At 39.5% G+C, this 22,752-nt stretch overlaps 1 protein-coding gene across 2 annotated transcripts in view; it reads left to right on the top strand.

Moving 5' to 3' along the window:
* The window catches only part of GTF2F2 (general transcription factor IIF subunit 2), a 96,988-nt gene that overhangs the window by 2,143 nt on the left and 72,093 nt on the right, over positions 1–22,752 (top strand). The window contains exons 2-5 of one of the 2 annotated variants that reach the window (XM_057426927.1): positions 7,829–7,902; positions 8,371–8,389; positions 10,125–10,269; positions 18,046–18,084. In XM_057426927.1, the coding sequence (XP_057282910.1) occupies positions 7,829–7,902; positions 8,371–8,389; positions 10,125–10,269; positions 18,046–18,084 (277 nt within the window). The remainder of the gene's footprint in view (positions 1–7,828; positions 7,903–8,370; positions 8,390–10,124; positions 10,270–18,045; positions 18,085–22,752) is intronic. The other variant, XM_057426928.1, reaches the window with a different exon arrangement.

Below are 22,752 nucleotides of genomic sequence, written 5' to 3'. Positions count from 1 at the left end.
ATGTGTCCGTACTCCAAGGTTTCCGAGTAAAAGATCCTATAAATTAGAAGAGCATGTTGGAGAAATACCTTTTCTTCTTATGTTCTCCTCTTCTGTGAAGCACCCACTGTTGACTGCATTTGGAGGCAGAGCCCTGAACTTGCTTGTCTTTTAGGCTGATACAGTTGGTGTTTCTTGAAGCAAGACAGGAATTTTTAGGCACGTCTGTGTTTATGGTTGATGCCACTCAGCACAGAGCCTGGGAAAGCTGGTCTAAAAGGGACACTTAAATATTGCTCTTCCAAGTAAGTGTTAATCTAATCCTTCATGCACATGATCTGAATTTATAATTTGTCTGCCGCCTTGTATAATAATGATGATAAAAAAATATTACAAAGTTGCTAATGTTAATAGCCGTAGCAAGGGATGTGTAGGGTTTTATCTTTTGAATTCCTTCAGACCTGAACTTGGAAACAACCGTCCTTGTTACTAGGACTTTCAACACATGCAGAGGCATGACAGTGTGTAGCACCTGTACTTTTTTTTCTTCTTCTTTATAAGGTAATAAGGCTGAAATTATCCTTTGTCTGAGGGAGAGAGCATCAATTCTGCTGGAATAAAAAATCTATCTTATTTAATTTCCTTTTAGCATATATTGTGCCAGCACAGGAAATATTCCAGAGAGGCTACTTAACAGGCAATAAAAAATGTAGTGATGAGTCTTTTAGAAGCATAAGCAGTAAAAAGAGGTACCAGCAATTGCGTTGCTTTAGTACAAACCCAGAAAGCAGCACAAATATTTTTTCTGTGTTTTCAGTGAAAGCTAAGATAAGGAAATATTGTAAGATCTGTTGGTTATGTACTTGTGATAAAGCGAAGCCCATTTAGTGTTAGCCATTAGAATTGGTTGTTTGTTTTTTTTTTATTCCCTGTGTGGTGGTTTGGGTTCTTTCTTTATTTATTTAATCTGCTGCATTGATCTATATTTAGAAAGATGATATTTTTATATAATTTTTGGGGGGGGATGTTCAAAGGAAAATGAATACATAGATAACTGACATCAGCCTTACTCAGTTTCTGATGTACCTACTACGTATGGATCGCTATATAGAGAAAGAACTGATTAAATTTCGCACAGAAAATTGGAAGTGTTTTTTTTTACAGAGAGGGCCTGCTTTGCGTTTTTTGTTCCAAAGGCAGATAGAAAGCTATGAATAAGCTGAAAGATGCATGGAGCAGGGGCCCTCGTGTCATACCCTACCTGCAGGGTGCCTGGTGTACTGGAGCCCAGGTGTTTGTGTGATATGAATAGCAAGTAGAAAGCAGAAGTGTGAAGAGGTCTTGGAGTGATGCTATTTGGTACGTCATATTTCTTCTCGTGATTAAATTGTATGGGTTTCTGAGAGAAGAGTGTTCTTACCTACAAATCTCATAATAAAAGCCTTGAAAATGTTTAATAGTCTTTTAGTATGTGAGGTGCTCTGTCCACAAGGAAGTCTTTCTGTGGGTATATATTCTTCAAAATCCTGCTGTGGGATCTTTGAATATTCTTTCTGCTCTTTCTGTGAAAGCTGGTCACCCTTGTTTTCTGTATGTTCTTTCAAGGAGTATTAAGAGCTTGAAACCCAACTGTTCTCCAGATGTTAAGCTTCTATTATGCTAAAGCTAAAAGAAAGTGGCAAATTAAGATATCTGCAGTGTGTAAGACTAGTCATTCCTGTGATTGTTTGCGCCTCTAGTGTGGTTTTGAGAGAGCCATCTGGTTTTAGCAGAAGTATCTCTGTATAGATGTAATCCTTTGATCACAGTCCTTCATATCCCTTTTTCTTCCCCTGCATAGCCCTTGACTGCAGGTAGGCCAGGAGAGACATTATTAATTGCATTCTTTGATACCATTTCCCATGCAGCTGAAAGAAATAGGACTGATCTGCAACCTCTTAATCTGAAAAAAATCCCTGTCTGACTACATTATTAGTCATAGTCAGGGATTTGGGTGTCTTGAACACGAGACCCAAGTTTGTAGACCAGGTCTACTGCAGGCTGGTGGAGCTGCTCTGATGAAGGGAAAGAGTGGTTTTGGTAGAAGGCTTGCCAGACTGGTCAAGGATACTTTAAACTAGATGTGCTGGGTGGGGGGGGGCTTCATTCCATCCCAACGCACCCAGTCAGTTGCCAGCACCTATAATAAATGCTTGGAGCAATGTAGAGATATTCCAGCCGCTCCATCCAATGAGCCGGCTTCAGTTGGAGCTCGGCTCAGATGCCTCTATACAAACACCCATAGCATGGGGAACAAACAAGAAGAATTAGAGATGTGGGCACATCTGCAGGGGTATGATATAACAGGCATCATAGAAACATGGTGGGATGGCTCCTATGACTGGAGTGCTGGAGTGAAAGATTACAGGCTCTTTAGAAAAGACAGGTCTGGCAAGCGGGAGGGGGAGTTGCCCTTTATGTGAGGGGTAGGCTGGAGAGTATGGAACTCTGTCTGGGGACAGGTGAGCAGTCAACAGAGAGTTTGTGGGTCAGGGTTAAAGGGAGAACAGCCATGGGAGACATTACTGTGGGGATCTGTTACAGACCGTCTGACCAAGGAGAACCTGCGGATGAAGCACTCCATAGACAGATCGGAAGAGCCTCACACTCACAGGCCCTTGTTCTCATGGATGACTTCAACCACCCTGACATCTCTTGGAGGGATGGTACGGCCCAGCAGAAGCAATCCAGGAGGTTCCTTGATTGTGTGGAAGACAACTTCCTTCTGCAAGTAATAGAGGAGCCGACAAGGAGAGGTGCCCATGCTTGACCTCGTGCTCACCAACAGGGAAGGGCTTATTGGAAATGTGATGTTCCAGGGCAGCCTTGGATGCAGCGATCATGAGATGCTGGAATTTGAGATCCTCAGGACAGTGAGAAGAGCGTGCAGCAAGCTCACTGCCCTGGACTTCAAAAGAGCAGACTTTGGCCTCTTCAGGAACCTACTTCAGAAGGTTCCATGGGATACAGCCGTAGAGGGCAGGGGGGCCCAAGACTGTTGGTTGATATTCAAGGATCACCTGCTGCAAGCTCAGGAGTGTTGCATCCCAACTAGAAGGAAGTGCATCAGGAGGGCCTGGAGACCTCCTTGGGTGGATAAGGAACTGCTGAGGAAAATTTGAAGGAAAAAAGAGGCTTATAAAAAGTGGAAGCAAGGACAGGTGGCCTGGAAGGAGTACAAGGATGTTGTCTGGGAAGCTGGGGACCAGGTTAGGAAAGCTAAGGCCCAGTTAGAATTAAACTTCGCTAGGGATGTTAAGGATAACAGGAAGGGATTCTATAGGTATATAGCAAATAAAAGACAGACTAGGGACAACGTAGGCCCCCTCCGGAAGCTATCAGGAGAACTGGCTACCCTGGATTTGGAGAAGGCTGAGGTTCTTAATGACTTCTTTGCCTTGGTCTTCACTGGCAAAGGCTCTGACCACACTACCCAAGTCTTGGAAGGCAGACACAGGGACTGTGAGGATGAAGACCTTGCACCCACTGTAGGAGAGGATCTGGTTCATAACCATCTTAAAAACCTGAATGTACACAAGTCCATGGGACCTGATGAAATCCATTCGTGGGTCCTGAAGGAGCTGGTGAATGAAGTTGCTAAGCCACTGTCTATCATATTTGAAAAATCATGGCAGTCAAGTGAAGTTCCCGATGCCTGGAAAAAGGGAAATATAACCCCCATTTTCAAGAAGGGGAATATGGATGACCTGAGGAATTACAGACCACTCAGTCTCACCTCTGTGCCTGGCAAAATCTTGGAGCAGATTCTCCTGGAAGGCATGCTAAGGCACATGAAAAACAACAAGGTGCTTGGTGACAGCCAGCATGGCTTCACTAAGGGGAAATCCTGCCTGACCAATCTGGTGGGCTTCTATGATGGACAGGGGTAGAGCAGTTAATGTCATCTACCTGGACTTGTGCAAAGCATTTGACACTGTCCCACACAACATCCTTGTCTCTAAATTGGAGTGACATCAATTTGATGGATGGACCATCAGCAAGTTTGTCCGATGACACCAAGCTGTGTGGTTCGGTTGATACGCTGGAGGGAAGGAATGCCATCCAGAGGGACCTTGACACACTTGTGAGGTGGGCTGATGCCAACCTCATGAAGTTTAACCATGCCAAGTGCAAGGTCCTGCACCTGGGTGGGAGCAATCCCAGGCACAGCTACAGGTTGGGCAGAAAAGAGATTCAGAGCAGCCCTGCGGAGAAGGACTTGGGGGTCCTGGTCGATGAGAAACTGAACATGAGCTGACTTCAGTGTGCACTTGCAGCCCAGAAAGCCAACCGTATCCTGGGCTGCATCAAAAGGAGCGTGACCAGCAGGTCAGAGGAGGTGATCCTGCCCTTGTGAGACCTCACTTGGGAGTATTGTGTGCAGTTCTGGTGTCCTCAAGATAAAAAGGACATGGAACTGTTGGAACAAGTCCAGAGGAGGGCCACGAGGATGATCAGGGGACTGGAGCACCTCCCCTATGAAGATAGACTGAGAAAGCTTGGGCTTCTCTTCTCCAGGCTGAACAGCCCCAACTTTCTCAGCCTTGAGAAGAGAAGGGTGCGTGGAGACCTCATAGCAGCCTTCCAGTATCTGACGGGGGCTATAGAGATGCTGGGGATGGACTATTCATTAGGGACTGTAGTGACAGGACAAGGGCTAACAGGTTAAAACTTAAACAGGGGAAGTTTAGATTGGATATAAGGAAGAAGTTCTTTACTGTGAGGGTGGTGAGGCACTGGAATGGGTTTCCCAGGGAGGTTGTGAATGCTTCATCCCTGGCAGTGTTCAAGGCCAGGTTGGATGAAGCCTTGGGTGGCATGGTTTAGTGTGAGGTGTCCCTGCCCATGGCAGGGGGTTTGAACTACATGATCTTAAGGTCTTTTCCAACCCTAACTATTCTATGATTCTAAGTCAGTGATTTTAATAGCATGCGAGTCCTTCAGTCCTTGTCCACTCATATTTGGTGTGTGTCTACCTGGCAATATAAATTAGATAGAGATTAGGTGCGAGCACATAGTACTATTTCTATTGAGTCAGTTGGAGCACATGTCATAGCATTTATCTTGGCTTTAGAAAGAAAACGATATCTGATCTGGCATGAATCCAATAGAAAATCCACTGTAGAAAATTATCACTTTGAAACCTGTGGGGAAAAAAAGTCTTTGTTGATTGATTGTGCCAATTCATGGATTTCTGTTGTGCATTTGTGGTGTATTTGACCCAGTGTTAGGACTTTATGGATACCTGGACTGACATTAAGTTTGGCTGAGCAGATGGAGGACCTCCGGATTTTTCTAGCTATTCCACAGCACTTCATAGGGTACTGTGAGACCAAAAAAAGTGCTAAGCACTGGTACTGTGATGCTTTCTGAGGTTGTTTTTTTTTTTTTGAAGAACAGGTAAATGTAAGTTGCTGTTTGTCAGCGAGTTCTTGGAACAGGCTCTTTGCCTTCTGAGCTGTGCAGTGGAGCTTAGCTTATTTTTTTCTCAATACAAGACTATGATGTGCCTCTTTGCTATTTGAAACAGCAAATGCCACAGGCATAGCTTAGTACTTTCTCACTGTCTGTGTCTCACACCATTTTTCTGTGTGGGCACAGATGTTTTCAGTAGCTGTGGACTGTGTGAGCCAGAATAAACTTTTCTGTACCAGTAAAGAACATTGCTGCAAAATTACAGATTGTAAATTTGTCCTGATGTGTCATGAGCATATGAAGAAAAAAGTTAGAAAGTTCCTGTCTGGAATACTGTAGTATGTGGCGTTGGAACAGTAAATGTTTTTTCTTTTAACAAGTCACTGTTTTGCTAGGCACTGAGACTACTGTAGGTCTTTAAGATGATCTCACAACAACTGCTGCATCTTTATTAGAAAGAAAGAGGTTATAAAGAAAGAATAGTAGTTTCTCTTAGGCTGCGTTCAGCTCTTTCCTTTAGAAAACAATCTAGGTTTCATATCACTTGAACGTGTTACATTTAAACTAGATGTGAGATTGTCCCGTATTGCCTCAGGTCTGTATTCCATCCCTTAATGGGCCGGAGTACTTCTACGTCTAATAGCTTGTGTGTATGGGAAAAACTGCTCCAGTCTCACATTGTGCTAATATGTCATGTCCAGTCTTTATAAACAGCCATCATAGAAAAGACAGCCAGAATTGCTGAACGGTGGAGATGGGGAAACTGTGATCTGCAAATCCATGTGATCTGCAAAACACTGCACTCTGTGCTTATAACTGATTGAGCTGTCTTCTTGCAAGGAAAGGTAGACAGGGCTACGACTTGATGGCATGCAGTGAAGGGCAGTAGATAGACAAGTTCCTCATTGCTCTGAGGATAAACTGCTTGAGGCTTGAGGTGTCTCACTAGGGCTGGATGCGTGGACATATGAGCTGAGTTGGGACCTCCTCTCTGGGCAGGCCACCTTTTGAACTGTGCACTCATACAAGTATTGAGGTTTATAGGTGTTCATCAGCAATAGCACCTTATATCAGAACAAACACTTATCATTTGATTTCACAGATAAATGTCATTTTTAAACTTGTCTGTAAGGAGAACCAGGGTAACTCTGTTGAGCATGGGACACATTCTTCAGGCATTACTCTGTCCAGAAAAAAGAAATGCTGTTGCTGCTGCACAGAGCCGTGCATGCATCATCACATCTGGGACACATGTGGGAGTCTGTAGAGCATGAGCATACATGGGCATACGGCATGGCGGCAGCAGCAAGGCGCTGAGGCTGGCTGTGGAAGTGCACTGGCTCTCGGGGTGCACTTTACGTGGCAATAGTTAGCTGGTACATTTTTGGCCAGAGATTGAAGAGGTAGGCTGTGATTTCACCTAACAGTACATTGATGGGAAAAGAAGAGAAATGGGTCCACTTGAAAAGACAGCTTCCAGCTTATTGGTTGGTAAAGGAGGTGCCTGTACTGTCCATTATGAGCCCCGGTCACCCAATGCTACAGACACCAAAACCTTTGTAACTGAAGGAATTTGTGTGGTGTTATGTCCTTGCAGCTTGGACAGCTTTTATTTCTTGAATGTATGAGGTTAAGCAGGGCTGCTTGTTCCTGTCCCTGCACTGACCTCTGCTTTGTGCAGCCATATCCTGGCCTGCATCAAAAGGAGCATGACTAGCGGGTTGAAGGAGATGATCCTGCCCCTCTGCTCTCATGAGATTCCACCTGGAGTACTGTTTGCAGTTCTGGTGTCCTCAACATAAGAAGCACATGGAGCTGTTGAAGCAAGTCCAGATGAGGGCCACATTGATGATCAGGGGCTGGAGCACCTCTCTTCTGGAGACAGGCTGAGAAATTTGGGCTTGTTCAGCCTGGAGAAGAGAAGGCTCTGCGGAGACCTTAGAGCAGCTCCAGTACCTAAAGGGGGCCTCAGGAAACCTGGAGAGGGACTTTTAACAAGAGCCTGTAGTGACAGGGCAAGGTGGAATGGCTTTAGCATGAAAGAGGGTAGATTTAGATTAGATATAATGAAGAAATTCTTCTTGAGGCACTGGAACAGGTTGGCAAGAGAAGCTGTGGCTGCCCCGTCCCTGACAGTGTTCAAAGCCAGGTTGGATGGGGCTTTGAGCAACCTCGTCTAGTTGAAGATGTCCCTGCTCCTTGCAGGGGAATTGGACTAGATGAGCTTTAAGGTGCCTTTCAACTTAACCTATCCTGTGATTCTGTATTGTCTACTATATTTGGTTCATATTGTAATCTGAAGTGGTCAAGGTAAAAGCATTTAAATATATACACATACACACTTCATACAGAATTTTAAAATCTGCTTTTTTTGAGATCTGTCTTCTTTTCTTAGGTCCCCAAATACTTGTCACAGCAGTGGAATAAGGCTTCAGGAAGAGGTGAAGTGGGAAAACTAAGGATTGCCAAGTAAGCCTTTACGGTACCTTTACTGCTTGCATTTTATAGAAGTTACCTGTGGCAAAGTAGATTATGTTGCTTCTTTTATAATACATAACTCTGTTTCTTGCAAATACTGTGCATATTTCTCTGATACCTGAATGGTACCTGCTTGTGTAGTGATTATGAAAATAAATTATATGAAATTATAGTGGGGAGTGGTTATGTGGTGTTTGATTTCTTAAACTCAAGAAATATGCACAACTAGCTGGAGAATGTTCTTTAACTTACATGTGCTATTTTGCTGCTTCTGTTCTCACCTGCTGACTTTTCCCATTTATTCTTGGGCATCAGCATGACAAAAATAAAAGAATACTAAGCAGCTCAGGAGCAAAGATGAGTAACAGAACTAGAATTTGAATTTGCTTTTTTATCAGGGAAGCTAAACTTGTGGAATTAGATTATGGAAACTAAAACATTAAATATTTTCTTTTGCAGAAATCAAGGAAGAACAGAAGTAAGTAATTATTGAATACAGAGGCTGTGAATGTGTTACATTTTGAATTCTGAAAATTTGTTTAGAACATGCTAGTTTCTATTCAGTTTATTCATGCTGATTTTCTATTTTATGATTAGAACATGCTGGTCACATATTTTTTGCTACACCTGTAATGACGCATTGTGCCAGAGAATCAGGAGGTGCAAATTCTACACATATGAGCTCTGTTCCTGGATTTTTTTTGGTCTCTCTTCGCTAAGTTTGTTTACCCATCTGTAGCAGCAGTCTTATATCACCCTTCTCTAAACATTTTGAGATGTGTTTGTGCAGAAGGCTGTCAGAACTAAGAAGGATGACAGTAAAGCAAATGAAGTTGAGATGGAAGGTTTGCAGTTTCAGAAGGTATTCTATTATATATTTGGAATTTGGTCCTACTAAATATAAAGCAAATTGAAGATTGTTCTGCATGCAAAGGTAACTGCTTTTATTAGCAGCCTCAGTGAATGAGAGTAACTTCCTGTATCCTTTATAGGAGGTATGGGAAGTTTCATTAGTTAGAATTACTTCAAATGCCACATAGGCCTCTAACTGCATTGGAAGAAGCTGTGGACAAAAAAAATGGCAGGGAAGCAAGCTGCATTTGCTGTTTGATTACCTGGCCAAATTCTTTTCAGAATGAGTGGAGAGAATTCTACTGGAGGTTTGGATGTTTGGTTGGTCTCTTCTATGCTAGAATATGAGCCAACCTTCCTGATTCAGTGAGCTCCACACCAAAATCTTGATGAGAGCCACAGAGCTCATTTTGCAGTCCGTGTAGAGCCATGGGGTGAAGAACCCCATGAGAAGAGGTGGCTTCCTAGGGACTCTGTTGCTGCATGGCAGAATGGGGCTATAGCAGAACTTACGGGAAAAGCACATAGCCAGCCAGAAATAGCCCCCTTTTTCTCTTATAGCAGTTTCTCCCATGTGAGAATCATAGAATGGTTTGGGTTGGAAGGGACCTTAAAGATCATCCAGTTCCAAACCCTCTGCCATGGGCAGGGACACCTTACACTAGACCAGGCTGCACAAAGCTCCATCCAACCTGGCCTTGAACACTGCCAGGGATGGGGCAGCCACAGCTTCTCTGGGCAACCTGTGCTGGCACCTCACCACCCTCACAGGGAAGAATTTTTTCCTAATATCCAGTCTAAGTCTACCCTCTTTAAATTTAAAGCCATTCCACCTTCAGGTTTCTTGCTGTGTCCTGCAGCTAAAGATTCTGGCTACCCAGTCCCCCCAGTACTCCTCAGCTCCTGTATTGGGCATACAATGTAAACAATAGTAAAAGAACTGTATTTAAGCCTCTGCATGTGATTCAGGAGTCCTCAGACTAATGACACTTGCGGTACATTAGCAATTTTTTTGGAACTCAGCTGTCTCTGTGAAACATTTTAAAGCACTTGTACTGAACAGTGTCTGGAAACCTATCATACTTTACATTTTAATAAGTAAAATCAAATTGTTCTCTGATTTCAGGAGGAAGTAATTTACAATTTTTTTAAAAGATGAGTAGATTTTAGTAAGTATATGAAAGCTTTGAATTCTGTGTTTCAATAAGAGATCAATATAGTAAGACTCTTATCCCACTTGTTATGTTTTTGCAATTAAAATGTGCTATACTACTCGGGTTTTCTTTCTTTTTGTTTCCCATAACTTGTAAAGCTGAGTAATTGAGTCTGTTTAGTAACACTGTGGTAATTGTGACTGTTAGGTGTCATTTACTTTGAATGAAGAGCTTGCAAGTATCAATGATATTGGAGGAAAACCTGCTTCAGTCAGTGCACCAAGGGAGCATCCATTTCTTTTGCAAAGTGTGGGAGGACAGACCTTAACAGTGTTCACAGAAACTTCAGTAGGTAAGTTAGAATTCAGCTTATTTGTTACAGTTCCAGTATGTTCTGTGATTCTGTGACAGGGTCATGTTACACTGTACAGTAGGTTCAGCAGACTGCCTTGTGTGTAGTTCTTGTGTGCTGTAAGATTTTCTACTGAAATTACATGGTTGTGTTCTGGATGTTCTGAGACAGAAAGAAGGTGTCTGCAGAGCATATCTCATTGTCTGCAAAAGGTATCTCAGTTTCAAGCACTTAAGTTATGGTGTCCCTAGAAGACAAATAATAGTAATACTTTCTGCTACTTCTGTCTTCTGTGGGGCAGAAAGCTACAACATGACAACCTTCTGATTTTTTGATGTCCATAGGCTGGCAAATAATTGCTGTAACGGCAGTGTGACATTTTATCAGATAAATGGGGGAAGGAGAATTGTAACTCACAGGACAGAGCTAGAATACTTAGTAAGATTGACCACCTCCTTTTAAAAATCCATTTAAAGATTTAATGGCTGAGCACTGAGATATTAAACTACAAATAGTTTGGCTGTCTCAGTTGTGTTTAGAAAGCCGAGCTCTTGCATATTTAGAAATGCAAGCTTTTATGCTACAACTCAGGCACTTTTCATTTGTTATCATCCCTTTACCTGAAACTAATGTAATTGTGTTACTGGTTTCTCACTTAAAAAAAATTTGTATTTTAGAGTGCGTGACTTGCAGCACTAAGAATACTGGAGTTTATAATTCATAGATTACAAATGTGAAAAGATACAGGGAGCAAGTTTTCAAGAATGTAGCAAACAGTGCCTCATCTTTTTCCAGTTCTCTGTGCCTTAACCTCAGAATGCTTGACAAGGGAAAGAGATTTTAGGTGTGAAGATGTATTTAACATTATTTGGTGACTTTTGCATGTTTGATGCAAATCTCATGGGATTTTGATTTCCAGGACACCTTTTGATACAAAATACTGCTTCAAAAACCTCTGATGATAACTTAATCTGCAGTGGGTGCATATGCTTAACTAGAATGTGGAATATTTGTCATCAGTTAGAATGAAAGTCATTAGAATGTTATGACAAGAAGTTGCCCATTTATTTCTGGTTTACCATCTGTAATACCAGTGTCTCAAAAACTTTAGGTACTTAGAACCTGTCCAATCTTTATGTAATCAACTAAAAATTTTGCATTTCTTAGCAACTAGAAAAAGTTATTCAAGGACCATGGATCTTTTGAGTAGAAGTTATTATATTAATTGGGAACAAAGGGTAGTTACTGACATTAGAAATGTTTGGAATGAAGCACGGAACAAGCATATACCCTGTCAAAATTGTTTTTGCTTGAGGTTAGCAAGCATCACATGCAGTCAGTGAGTTTTCATGAAACTTGCTTAAATGCAAAATGCCTAAAATGTGTTGCTGTTGTATTAAAGCTGGCATTGGCAGCACAATCGAAAATAAACTTTAATGTGCTTTTCTTGTGTGACTCTTTTTGGTTGTAAAGATGAGTATGACACAGGTACTCCAAATTCGTCAAATTTCTTGCAGACACCATGTTCCTGCAGCCACACTCTTGTGTTTAAATGTGTATTGGCAATATGTTTTGAGCTCCAAAGCCAATTTCAACAAGTTTTGTAGTGAATTATGGCTAGTGTGAAGAATCTGGTGTCTGAAGAGTGAAACAAAACTATATGGCTATCCCAACTGAAATAAAGTCTGCTGCCCTGTTTGATGCCAGAAAGTCCACATGGAAAAAAACACTATAATTATATCAAGCATGCAAAAAAAGACTCAATAAAAACTTGCACATCTTTGTACATCAGTCAATCCACAGTAAGAAGGAGTCACAGGAAATTGAAATTCATTAATTCTTACGTTCACAGACAAGTATTTTTTTTCAAATTAAAATTAGTGTATTTTTGTGAAAGGCATTTGTAATCTGGTTCCATTTTCTTTTGCAAAGTGCACCATGTTACAATATCAAGATGCCAATTTGAACTGTGGGCCAAAGATTAAGCTGTTTTGGAACTGCAGATGGCATGGCTAGTGCTGCATCTGGAAGGATGTGTTTGAGGGATTATGCAAATGAAATATGAATAAAAAAAGTGCTTCATGCACTGCTGACCTCAGTCAATACCCTTCTGGAGGACTGAACCTAAAATGGAGCAAATGGCGTAAATCAGTTGGGTTTCTCCCGTAAAGGGTCTCTTTGGTGGTGGGTTTGTTGGATTGGTTTTGGTTTGGTTTTTTTCTTCCCTTTTTTTTTTTTGAGCACATTAAAAGCCCTAAGATCTATTCAGTGTGCTCTTCTCTAATCCTGGGATCCTTGTGTTATAGTGGCCATCTTTTTTTGATGCTGTTTCAGAAAATGAGTGAGGGCTAACAAAGCTGCCTCTGAAATATTTTGTAATCTTGGAAGATGCTGCAGGGAGTTTACATATTCTGGATAATTGAGCACTTCACATTGACTCGTCAGGTCACTTAGAGCAGGCAAAAGAGATCAGATTTGACAAGCAGTTTAATTTTTCCTGCATGATGTAATTTCTAGACTTCTGAATGTATTTTCTGTGGGTTTTGTTTTGTCTTAGCTGAACTTGCTTCTAATACCTGTTGTAGTTGAAAGAAGTCCTTTCGCTCTTACATCGTAAACCTCTTAACCTCTGGTGGTCCTGTATTAGTTAATGGACAGCAGCAGTCTCTTTTGAGGTGCCATTTGTTGTGTCCAAAGTGTAATGAATTGCAGTTTCTTGGTCTTCTGCAGTGTGTAGTAGATCTAGGCTAATATAAAGCTGGGTAAAGTGGATTCCATCCCAGATACTATTAAAAATCTGGTCTATGCTGGCTTTTGTACGTGGTGCACTTTCTGTTTAGACTAGCTGTGGGGTTTCTCCTGTTTCTGTTTCTCTTTTTAAATAGCTCTAATGAATAATACAGAGTACAGTACACTCCAAAAGTAGTAATTGCAAAATAACTGTCTACTTCCTTTGCAAGGCTGTTTGCACATGTGAGACATTTTTGTTGTCTTCATTGCTGGGCAAATGACTAAGACCTGCCATGGTGTTCCCGAGCATCAGTTTAGCAAAGCTGGTGGGAAGTGTGGCTTCTGCAGAGGCATCCAAAGCGCAGTTGTCTCTTGCTGTCTAGGTCTTGCTGTCTAGGCTGGTTTCAGTATTATTTCAGCATTAAATATGAACTACATTCTGTTCCATAAACATCACCATATGTACATCAACAGTTGCTATGCAACAATGCTATTTGTGCTTCTAGTCATTTTGTCTTATCTTTGTCATCCGCTATCATAGCTGTAATTTTTTGGGTGGGAGGAAAGCAGAGCATTTTGCATATATTTCAATATGTTGTATTGAAGAAAATGAATTTTTCTTGTGTGTATGTAGCTAAGAACTACCTAGGGGCCTGATACAGGATATGTTTGGTTAAAATTGTGTTTTTTTTCTGAGCTTCCTACTGGCAGACACCCTGGCATAAGGAAGTGCTATAATTTGACAGTTTCATTCTTGGTTGAAGGAATGGGAACATGCTTTTGTTAAACATTTAACAGGAAACTTTTCTGATTGTGGTTATAAATTAATTCCCTTACTGTTTTAATTGCCTGTTGCTTAATTTTTCTGCCAGCAGGTAGTTTTGGATTACTGGGTCTAAATATAAATAAAAAATGCAGCTATGTTACAGATAATGGTACAAGTTTCTTACTGAGCTAGTTCTTAGACAAAATGTGCTACTAATGTGACTTGGGAAAACACAGACCTTGGCAGGCAATTGCATCTCTAGCTGTAAAGGACTGATGGGTGGAGAGGAAGGTTTTACACTGTAGGCACAAATAAAGTATAAGCTATTTCTGTAAAGTTGGGTGAGATGACTCATTTTATTGAAGTTTTGAATATATTTTCACAACTCCCACTTCATAAGTGGGATTGCCTTAATGCCTCTTTCAGTGACTTTAAATTCCTTCATGCTCATTCCATCGTGTGGAAAGCACAAAATGTTCAGAGAATTCCATTGACAGAATGACTAGCAGGCCTTTGTTTCTGAGCAGCATTCATGCATGGATTGTTTCACTGTTTCATGCTTCACAGAGGATGGCTATCTCTTAACATTGCATCCTTCTCCGGTTTTCTGAGCCTTCTCTTTCAGAATCTCAACTCATGAAATTCAAATATTTTTGTATTCTTGTTCAGTAATACACATAACTCTGCCTGTATATCTTAGAACAGCTCCTTTATTCCCATACTCTTTGAATCTTCTTGCCTTGTTTTGGGTTGATTTTTTTTTTTTTTTCCTTTATACAGCTTCTCATATATGAAAGATCCTTTTCTGAGTTTGTTTATCAATCACACCTACTGTGTAATGTGCAATGTGCAATTGTATTTCAGGGAAAATGAATATTTGGAGGGTTTTATTCTGTATTTTGTATATTTGTATTTTGAAATATCAGATATCATATTTGTATTTTGAAATATCAGCCATTTAAAGAAATGTGAAATGAAGAAACACTAAATAAAATCCCAGAAGGATGTTTCCTTCATTAAAGCAGTTACTCCTTTAATTACATTTAACTATTTCCAGTAAAATATGTAGTGCTCAGAATCTTGATGCTGTGTAATGTTACTTCCAATCGTATTAGATGAATGTTTGACTTCTGAAATTCCTCATCAAACTGCTATTTAGGAAATAAACATCCCTCCTTCATTATTCTGTCATCTTAGCTCTGCCTGCTGAGGGGTTTTGGTATATACCTCTCTATATCAGCAGAACTTTCCAGGTGTCTCTGTTTGTTCAGGCTGTCCCTTAAGCACACATTCCACTTCCAAAATGCTCTGGGGTCTTACTTAATGCTTGTTTGTTCCTTTATGTACTTCAGTCTCTTATGGACTGTTAGCAAAGGAAAACTTAACAGCAGCCTCATGATCAAAAGAAAGAGAAGCAACAGCAGCCTTTCAGATCTCTGGCATTTATGCAGATTTCCAAATATTTCTGAAGATCATAAAGAAGATGCAACCCATGATCAGAAAAGCAGAGTATGACTCAAGCTAATCTAATTACAGACAGCGTTTTGATGGGGCAAAATTCCATATATATTATTGTGACATATGGTCCATTTAGAAAACAACTGAGACTGCTTGGATCATCTTTCTCCTCCATCTCTAAAAGATTGAAATTATATTTATTTACTTCATATGGGTGTTGCGAGGTTTAACAAATTACTGCAAAGTGCGTTCAGCTGGCTGGGAGGGGTAAGCTAATTTTCTTTTCATTTTTGTTATTAAAGATATAGGCTGTTAATTCTTGTACAAATTTAAACAATTGAGATTGGATGCACAAAATATATGGTATGTTAGAATGGGCTCAGTGTGGTAGGAATAGAATTGGCTTTCTGCCTAATTCACCTCCTTAAAATTTCTTTATTTCTTTAAGTCTCACTGATTGTGATAAATTCCCTCCCCCCCCCAAGAAAAAACAACCCAACCCTACAAGCAACAACAAAAAATATCCCAACCAACTTGCTGACATTTATCTGTGAATCTTGCATGTTGTGGAGGAGGCTGAGCAGCTGTAATCTGCATTGAGAAAATATATTTAATAGGCAATAGTACAACTTCCTTCACTTTCTTCATTGTATTAGTACAGAGAAGATTTTTAAAGCAGAGACTTTTTTGTTACGATTGTGACCTAGTCATAACAAGACCAAATTGTCCAATGATGAGGAAAAAACCACCACTTTTTTGCAAGGCTTAATTTTTGTCTGTTTTTTTTGTCTCTGCTCCTCTTGAGGGCAGATTCTGTTGATACCAATGAGCAAGCACATGCACTCCCCCTGTAGACATGATATACATTTATTTTTATTTGAATCAGAGATGCTGTTAGCAATTTTGAAGTATGATGTCTTATGCCGTAGCTTTGGTTAGGCAGCTAGTCTTTCACTGAAGCAGAATTAAAAAGAAACAGTTTTGAATCCAGCTGCTTCTTACATTTCAGTTCAGTCAGTATCTTAGTGTGTTTGCATATTCTTCATTATGTCCTCTTTGCTTCTTGTGTGTGTACTAAATGTTTCCTTGATTAAGTTGCAACTCAGTTAGGATATTGGTTAGGTAATAACATTATGCTTTAAGTGTGCTAAATGCACACAAAAAATTATGTCAGTGAAAAGATACATGTTTTTCTCTACACAGGCTATCCTGCATGTGTGTCTGAATGTTGGCAGGCATCTTAACTTGCTTTGTGAATCCTCATGGGTGGGAAGAGGCCATATAATGATGTTTTCTTGTTGAGAAAGCATGTTGCCTTCAGCTACTAAGACAGCTACTGGTAAAGAAAGAAGGATCTGTGAGATACTGCTTTTTCTGTTTGCATTAGTCCTCAGGCTGTCAGCCATCTCAATGAGAAAACAGGGCTACCAGCCGTGAAAGCCAGAGAATCAGTGGCATGAAAAAGGTTTTGTAAAATATTTCGTGTTTTCAGTTCTGTTAATACCCAGCTTGTATATGGCAGAAATGATCAAATGAACTGAACTCAAAAATTACTCTCTGAGTTAGAGCAGTAATTCACTCTTGCCTGTAAGTAAATAGTCTGTAATGATAGCTGTGACATGTCTGAGTTGAAAGCTAAGGATAAGTATATTTCACCATTTTTAAACTGTATTTCAGATAAGTGAAAGTGTTCTTCTTTATTCTCTACCTTAGAAGATGTGTAAAAAGGAGAAATACAGGAAGAGTAGTCAAATTTCAGATTGACAGATTTATGTAGGGGTTTAATTTCATAGGGCTTGGTAAGTGTTAGAACTCAGTTTACCAAAATATATCCACCGGCTGCCATTTCTTGAAATGTGAGATTGGAATTTCATGCAGAAAACTGTTTCTGATTCTGACTCTGCCATTCACCCGAGTGATCATCTTTTGGCAAGTCATTTTTCAACGCTTGTGTCTCTTTTTTTTCTTCAATGCATACTTATATTCTCTGCCCTGTGAAACAGGAGATGCTTTTGATTATGTGGGTTTATTTCCTAACCTGCTGGGCTATAGTACCATTTGAGGTCAAATGATAAGAAAGAGAATCATAGGATCACAGAATGGTTTGGCTTAGAAGGGACCGTATGATCTTCCACTTCGAACCCCCCTGACATGGGCAGGGACACCTTCCACTAGACCAGCTTGCTCAAAGCCCCGTCCGACCTGGCCTTGAGCACTACCAGGGATGGGGCAGCCACAGATTCTCTGGGCAACCTGTGCCAGTTCCTCAACACCCTCACAATAAAGGATTTCTTCCTGATGTCTAATCTAAATTTACCCTCTTTAGTTTAAAAAACCTATCACTACATGCCCTTGTAAGGGAAAGATTGAAGAATACTTATCTGCAGAAAGGGTAGAGAAGAGGTTGGTCAAGTTAAAAAATTCACCAGTGCCAATTAAGAGCATTCTTTTGCAGAACTTTGATTTTTTTTATTTTTTAAATACCCCAAAATAATGTTGATCTGTCCAGAGTGTGATAAATGGATACTATCCATTGCTTAAGCATAACCCTACTACTGATTTTGTATAAATGTGTAACTTCATTCTTGAATGAGGTGTAATAGAGTTCTCTCATTGAAGTTGTGAATTTGCGTGCTAAAGATGTTTATTTTTTTATTCCCGTTGGCAAATTATCCTTCAGAAAACAAATTTATAAACATCAGTCAAACCTAGTGATTGTGATTTTATCATCATTTACCTTTCTTTGCTTTGCAACCCACTTTGTCATTTCACATAATCAACATAGAAACATTTCCTTTTTTGTTCATTTGTTCTTTCTCCAGAAAGCCAACCAGAAGAAAAATCTGAAAGCAGCAGCACTGGTGAGTATGGACACTTTCTTTGCAACACTTGAGAAATTAATTATGACTGCAGCTTTTCAGTTCTACTTTTCAAGAAAAAGGAGTCTTTTTTTTTGTTATATTTGTAGGGTAGAATACCATAAAATTGAAACATGACTTCATAAACTGATCATCTGCTGTGACTAAATGCTTAAATTACTTATTTTATTTAAACGAAGGGGAATATAATGATGAGGGAGAGATTTAGAAATGTAATGTTCTTTCGAATGTTATATTATTTTCTTTATTCCTCAACTTTTTTATTTTTTCTAGGTTCATTGACTCTGTTTTTAAGTTTGAACTCTTTCCTCTCAATTGGAAAGTCTGGCAAATTTCCAGATCTTTTATTATTTGATCTTAATTGCACAGGCTGAGCAGGCAGAAAAAAAAAAAAGATAGTGTTCTAGTATTGTACTTTATTCAGTTTTTCTAATAAAAATGAAATTCTTGTGAAAGACTTGTCAGTTCTTCGGAAAGAATCAAAAATGGTTAGTTCCCTGATATTGCCTTCCAGTTACATATTAGTCAGTCCAATGATATCTTTGGTAGAGTTAAAAATTCTAAGGGTGTTTCTCAAACTGCCGTTGCTAGAGTAAAAGTGTTGGGATTTTTACACAGCTCAGAGTAGTAAATAAAAGTATTGCCCTTTGATTGGTATTTTTGTGTAAAATGGGCAACATGCTTATTTCATGTAGGATAGCAGCCTTAGGAATCTAAATATTTTATTTCAGGTCTGTGCAGGCTTCCTTTATAGCCACTGAAGGACATCGTTCCAGAAAGTCTTATTCTAACGTAGGTATATCTGAGTGCAATTCCTCAGCAGCTGGAGCAAAGCTCTCTTTGAGGCTCTGTGTTCCTAGCTCGCTGCTCCCTTCTCTTCTGCTAAATCCTTTGGGTTTGCATTACTGAAATTCCCCGGTAGGTACACAACAGCATGAGAATCTTACAGTGTCAAGTAGTATTTAACAAAAATCCCCTTTTCTGCTTTTATTAAAAAGGTGTTTCAAAAATAACATTAACGTACTAGCGCAAGTAAATGCCAGTGTTAGGAAGAGCCTGTGAACCTGGGAAACTAGGCACAGCTAACACAAAATATATAGACAAATCTCAGTTTTGTTAGTAGAAGGATTACCTCTGATGCACGCATATTAAGTAGTATTGAAAGTGGGCTGGCACTCGTAAGTGGTAATGGCAGAGGCAGCAGATGGACTGGGAAGAGTCTCATGCCTTTCTTAAAAAGCAGTTCCTAAGCAGAAGAGTAATGCTGGTGGGTTTTCAAAATGTCTTCTTGAAAGTAGTTTTTTGGACACTTTAACATGGAGATACCTGTTTTTTTAATATTTTTTATTTGAATTTCATTTCAGCATCAGATATTGTCAAAAGTGTATACTTTGTGTCTGCGAAGAGTAGGGTTTGGGTTTTGTTTTATTTAGGATGGAATTCTGTATAATATTGAGATTCATTTTATTACACTGGCTTAAACATAGCAAAACACTGGTGTTAGAACTGTTATAGCCTGTAAACTTGTACTGAATCCACAGTGTGTTTTATAGCTTGCCATTTTCCCAATTACTTATTAAAATCTGGTCACTGGTTATATGTTAATCATGGTGCAGTTTTAGGGTTATATAGGGCTATTTCTAGAGATTAGCTTTTATCCCACTTGAAACCTGAGACTCACTGCTGTGGGATGTCTCAGATAAAACAGATCTTGAGAGATTAACTGCTAAAATGAATCAAAATTTTGACACTTACATTGCATTTCTCTGATGTCCCTTAGTTGTAGGGGCACACCCTGGTTTTGCTTTGCTTGTGGAGTTTTTATTCTGTTTGGGTTTGCTTTTGAATGATTGTCTGCTCTTCACTCTTGGTGTCTCTTTGTTCTGCAAATACTGTGTAAGATGGTCACGTGTTTAGTTGTTTGTATTTTTGCTTCGGTCAGAAGAATGAGTTACTGTATGCTGGAGTCTATTTAAATGTGCTGACAAGATTAGTGCTAAACCCATTTGATGGAATCTGGCTGGTTGTGGATTCAGTTTCTGAGTAAATGGTAGGTGGTTACACTGCAGCATTTAAAGGAGGAGTCTTGGCCATCAACTGCACTTCTTTGCCTATTCTTTTTTTTTTCTGAAAATCATCATGAAACTCAGATGACATTTTCCAAACTGCCTTTCAAGTAATTCAGGTTATGGAGTGCTCCATTTTGCTGTTAATCTACTTTATTTTGGACTGCATAAGTACTTTGAGGCAAAGATGGTATCTTTTATGCATTTATGTAGCATTTAAGTATAAGAACACCCAGGTAACTGCTTTTGGGTATTACTATAATAAAAGTATGTAAGGTTTATGTGTAGTTTGGTAGTAGATAAAGGAGGTAAATGAGGTAAATAACAATCAGAAATCCTTTGATTTACATGCTTAAGAATTTCCCCGACACTTTTGCATTGGTACTATAAATCTTCAGAATTTTTTATGTTGTGAATTGTTAGTATTAAATGTGACTAAATCAGATTTATTGTCACAATGGTTGTAAACCACTTACTGAAATGCGAGATAGTACCAGCACTGCTATTCTACTTGATACCATTTGGAGAGAAATGACGTGATCCTGGGTCAGTCCAAAGGTTGGCTAGCTGGTATCTTGTCCTTGGTGGTGGTGAATAGCAGATGCCTTGGGAAGAGTATAAGAATGATGTGAAAACATAGTGATACTTCCCCAGAATACTTCTTCTAGCCTTTAATGATTCACAGTTCAGAGAGATCCAGAGCCAGGGGTGATAGTGTTTTATTTAACAGGTCCTCATGGATTTTCCTTCTGTGAAATATCCCTGTTTGTTGAGCCCATGTAAACCTGAAGTATCCATAATATCTTGAATGATGCTATGGTTGTGGTCAAAATATTCAGGAATTAAGATAAACGTGGAACAAATTTACTGAAACTAAGTTTGAGCTCCTTTCGCATTGTTTTAGGTCACTTTTTCCATACAGATATCCTATTTGATTAGTGCTTATGATGAGCAGTGCTTGGTGATTCAGCCAGTATTCTTTAGTGCCTGAAGGCTGGTTTCTGTCAGATAGGAAAGGAGTGTAGCAAATTGCGCACTCAGCTAATGGAAAAGAGAAATGAGAATTGGCTTTGCTTGTTCCTATATGATAATGAGCAAGTGATTTAAACTAAAATATGTATAAGTAGTTCCTGTTTGCATATGGCTTTGCTTGCACCTGCCTCTAGGTGCTACTGGAGGTGACAGAAGTTGTGAACACCAGTCATTTGTGACAGTTAAAGTGTGACATGCTCCTCATCTCTCCCCAAATAAAAATACCCAGAAGCTGCTGTCGTGAGTCTGTGTAGTGTGTTAAGAATGATGTAAAGAAATGCCTTCTCACGTAAGAGCAAATGTAACTAGGTACTGTCCTTGTGCAAGTGCGTAAGTGAAAGTTGCACAGGCAGCAATTGATTATGTTACCTAACCTTTGAGAATGTAGTTTTGAAAGCACAGCATTGCTTTTGGGTGGGAGGGAGATGTGTGAGGAGGTATTATCCAGGTCTGTACGCAATGTACAGATGCACTTTCTTCTTTAAGAATGTGTGTGTCAGGCAGTGTTATGTGCAACCTCCTAGTTGAAATTCCTGAACCTTCTTCAAGCGAATTGAACTCCTGGTGAATCCAGATTTCATCTCTTGAAGTCTCTAATGTAAGTTTATAGCAAATACTGGCCTTCACTTCTTAATGTGCCTTAGGACAAGGTGTTAGTCTTTTCTTTTCCCTAAAGCTGCCAGTGAGTAGTACAAGTGCCTTCTAGTGAAGGGAGAGGCAGCACTGGAATAATTTCTGAATTTACTTTTATTAAAAGGAATAAATTATCTGAGCTGCTGCAGACAGTACAGTGTGAATCTAGTATTAAAATGTTGCCAGTTGTTAATGTGCACTTGCAGAGACAAATATACACTTGAATTGTCCTTAGATGACACTTGCTTCATTTTTTGATGTTGCAATCAGGTTGTTGTTTGTACATGTATCAGAATATTTGAAATTCAATGTAAGCACGTTGATAAACACTGAACTGCAAGCGGCAAAATCAGTGATTTTTTGTTAAAGGGACAGAGTTCTTACATTAGAACACAGGACTGTGTAAAGCTGCTAAATGCACATTTGATTTTCTTTAAAGCAGTTAACATACTAATTTTACTTCAGAAGTGAAATTCTAACTGAAAAATTATCAGGAGGGATAAACCAGTAATTCTTAATTTAAACACTAGCTTGCAACTCAGTGTTGAAGATAACTTATTTATGCAATCTGCCATTTTCAAGCCACAGAAAGACTTTTGTCTTGAAATTATAATTTGTTTTGTTGGCAAGTAAATGCAACAAAGCTTAAAGTACAAGCTTCCTAGTAGTTTTCCAGGAGCCATAATGAGTAATGAGACTCCATTTGTAGCTGGTAAAACACACAAAGAAGCAACAGTTCCTGCTTTAAGGTATATGTACTCATTGTCTATCATGCTGGTTATAATATATATAATATATATATATATATAAAGAATCATGGAGTCATAGAATGGTTTGGGTTGGAAGAGACCTTAAAGATCGTCTAGTTCCAACCCCCCTGCCATATATGACAAATATATATAATACATATATATATTAG

The sequence above is a fragment of the Pezoporus wallicus genome, unplaced genomic scaffold, assembly GCF_028554395.1.
Source record: "Pezoporus wallicus isolate ANWC-B61680 ecotype Strahan unplaced genomic scaffold, APGP_CSIRO_Pwel_v1 contig_7113, whole genome shotgun sequence".
Lineage (NCBI taxonomy): Eukaryota > Metazoa > Chordata > Aves > Psittaciformes > Psittacidae > Pezoporus > Pezoporus wallicus.
This window is presented reverse-complemented; position numbering and strand designations above follow the sequence as displayed.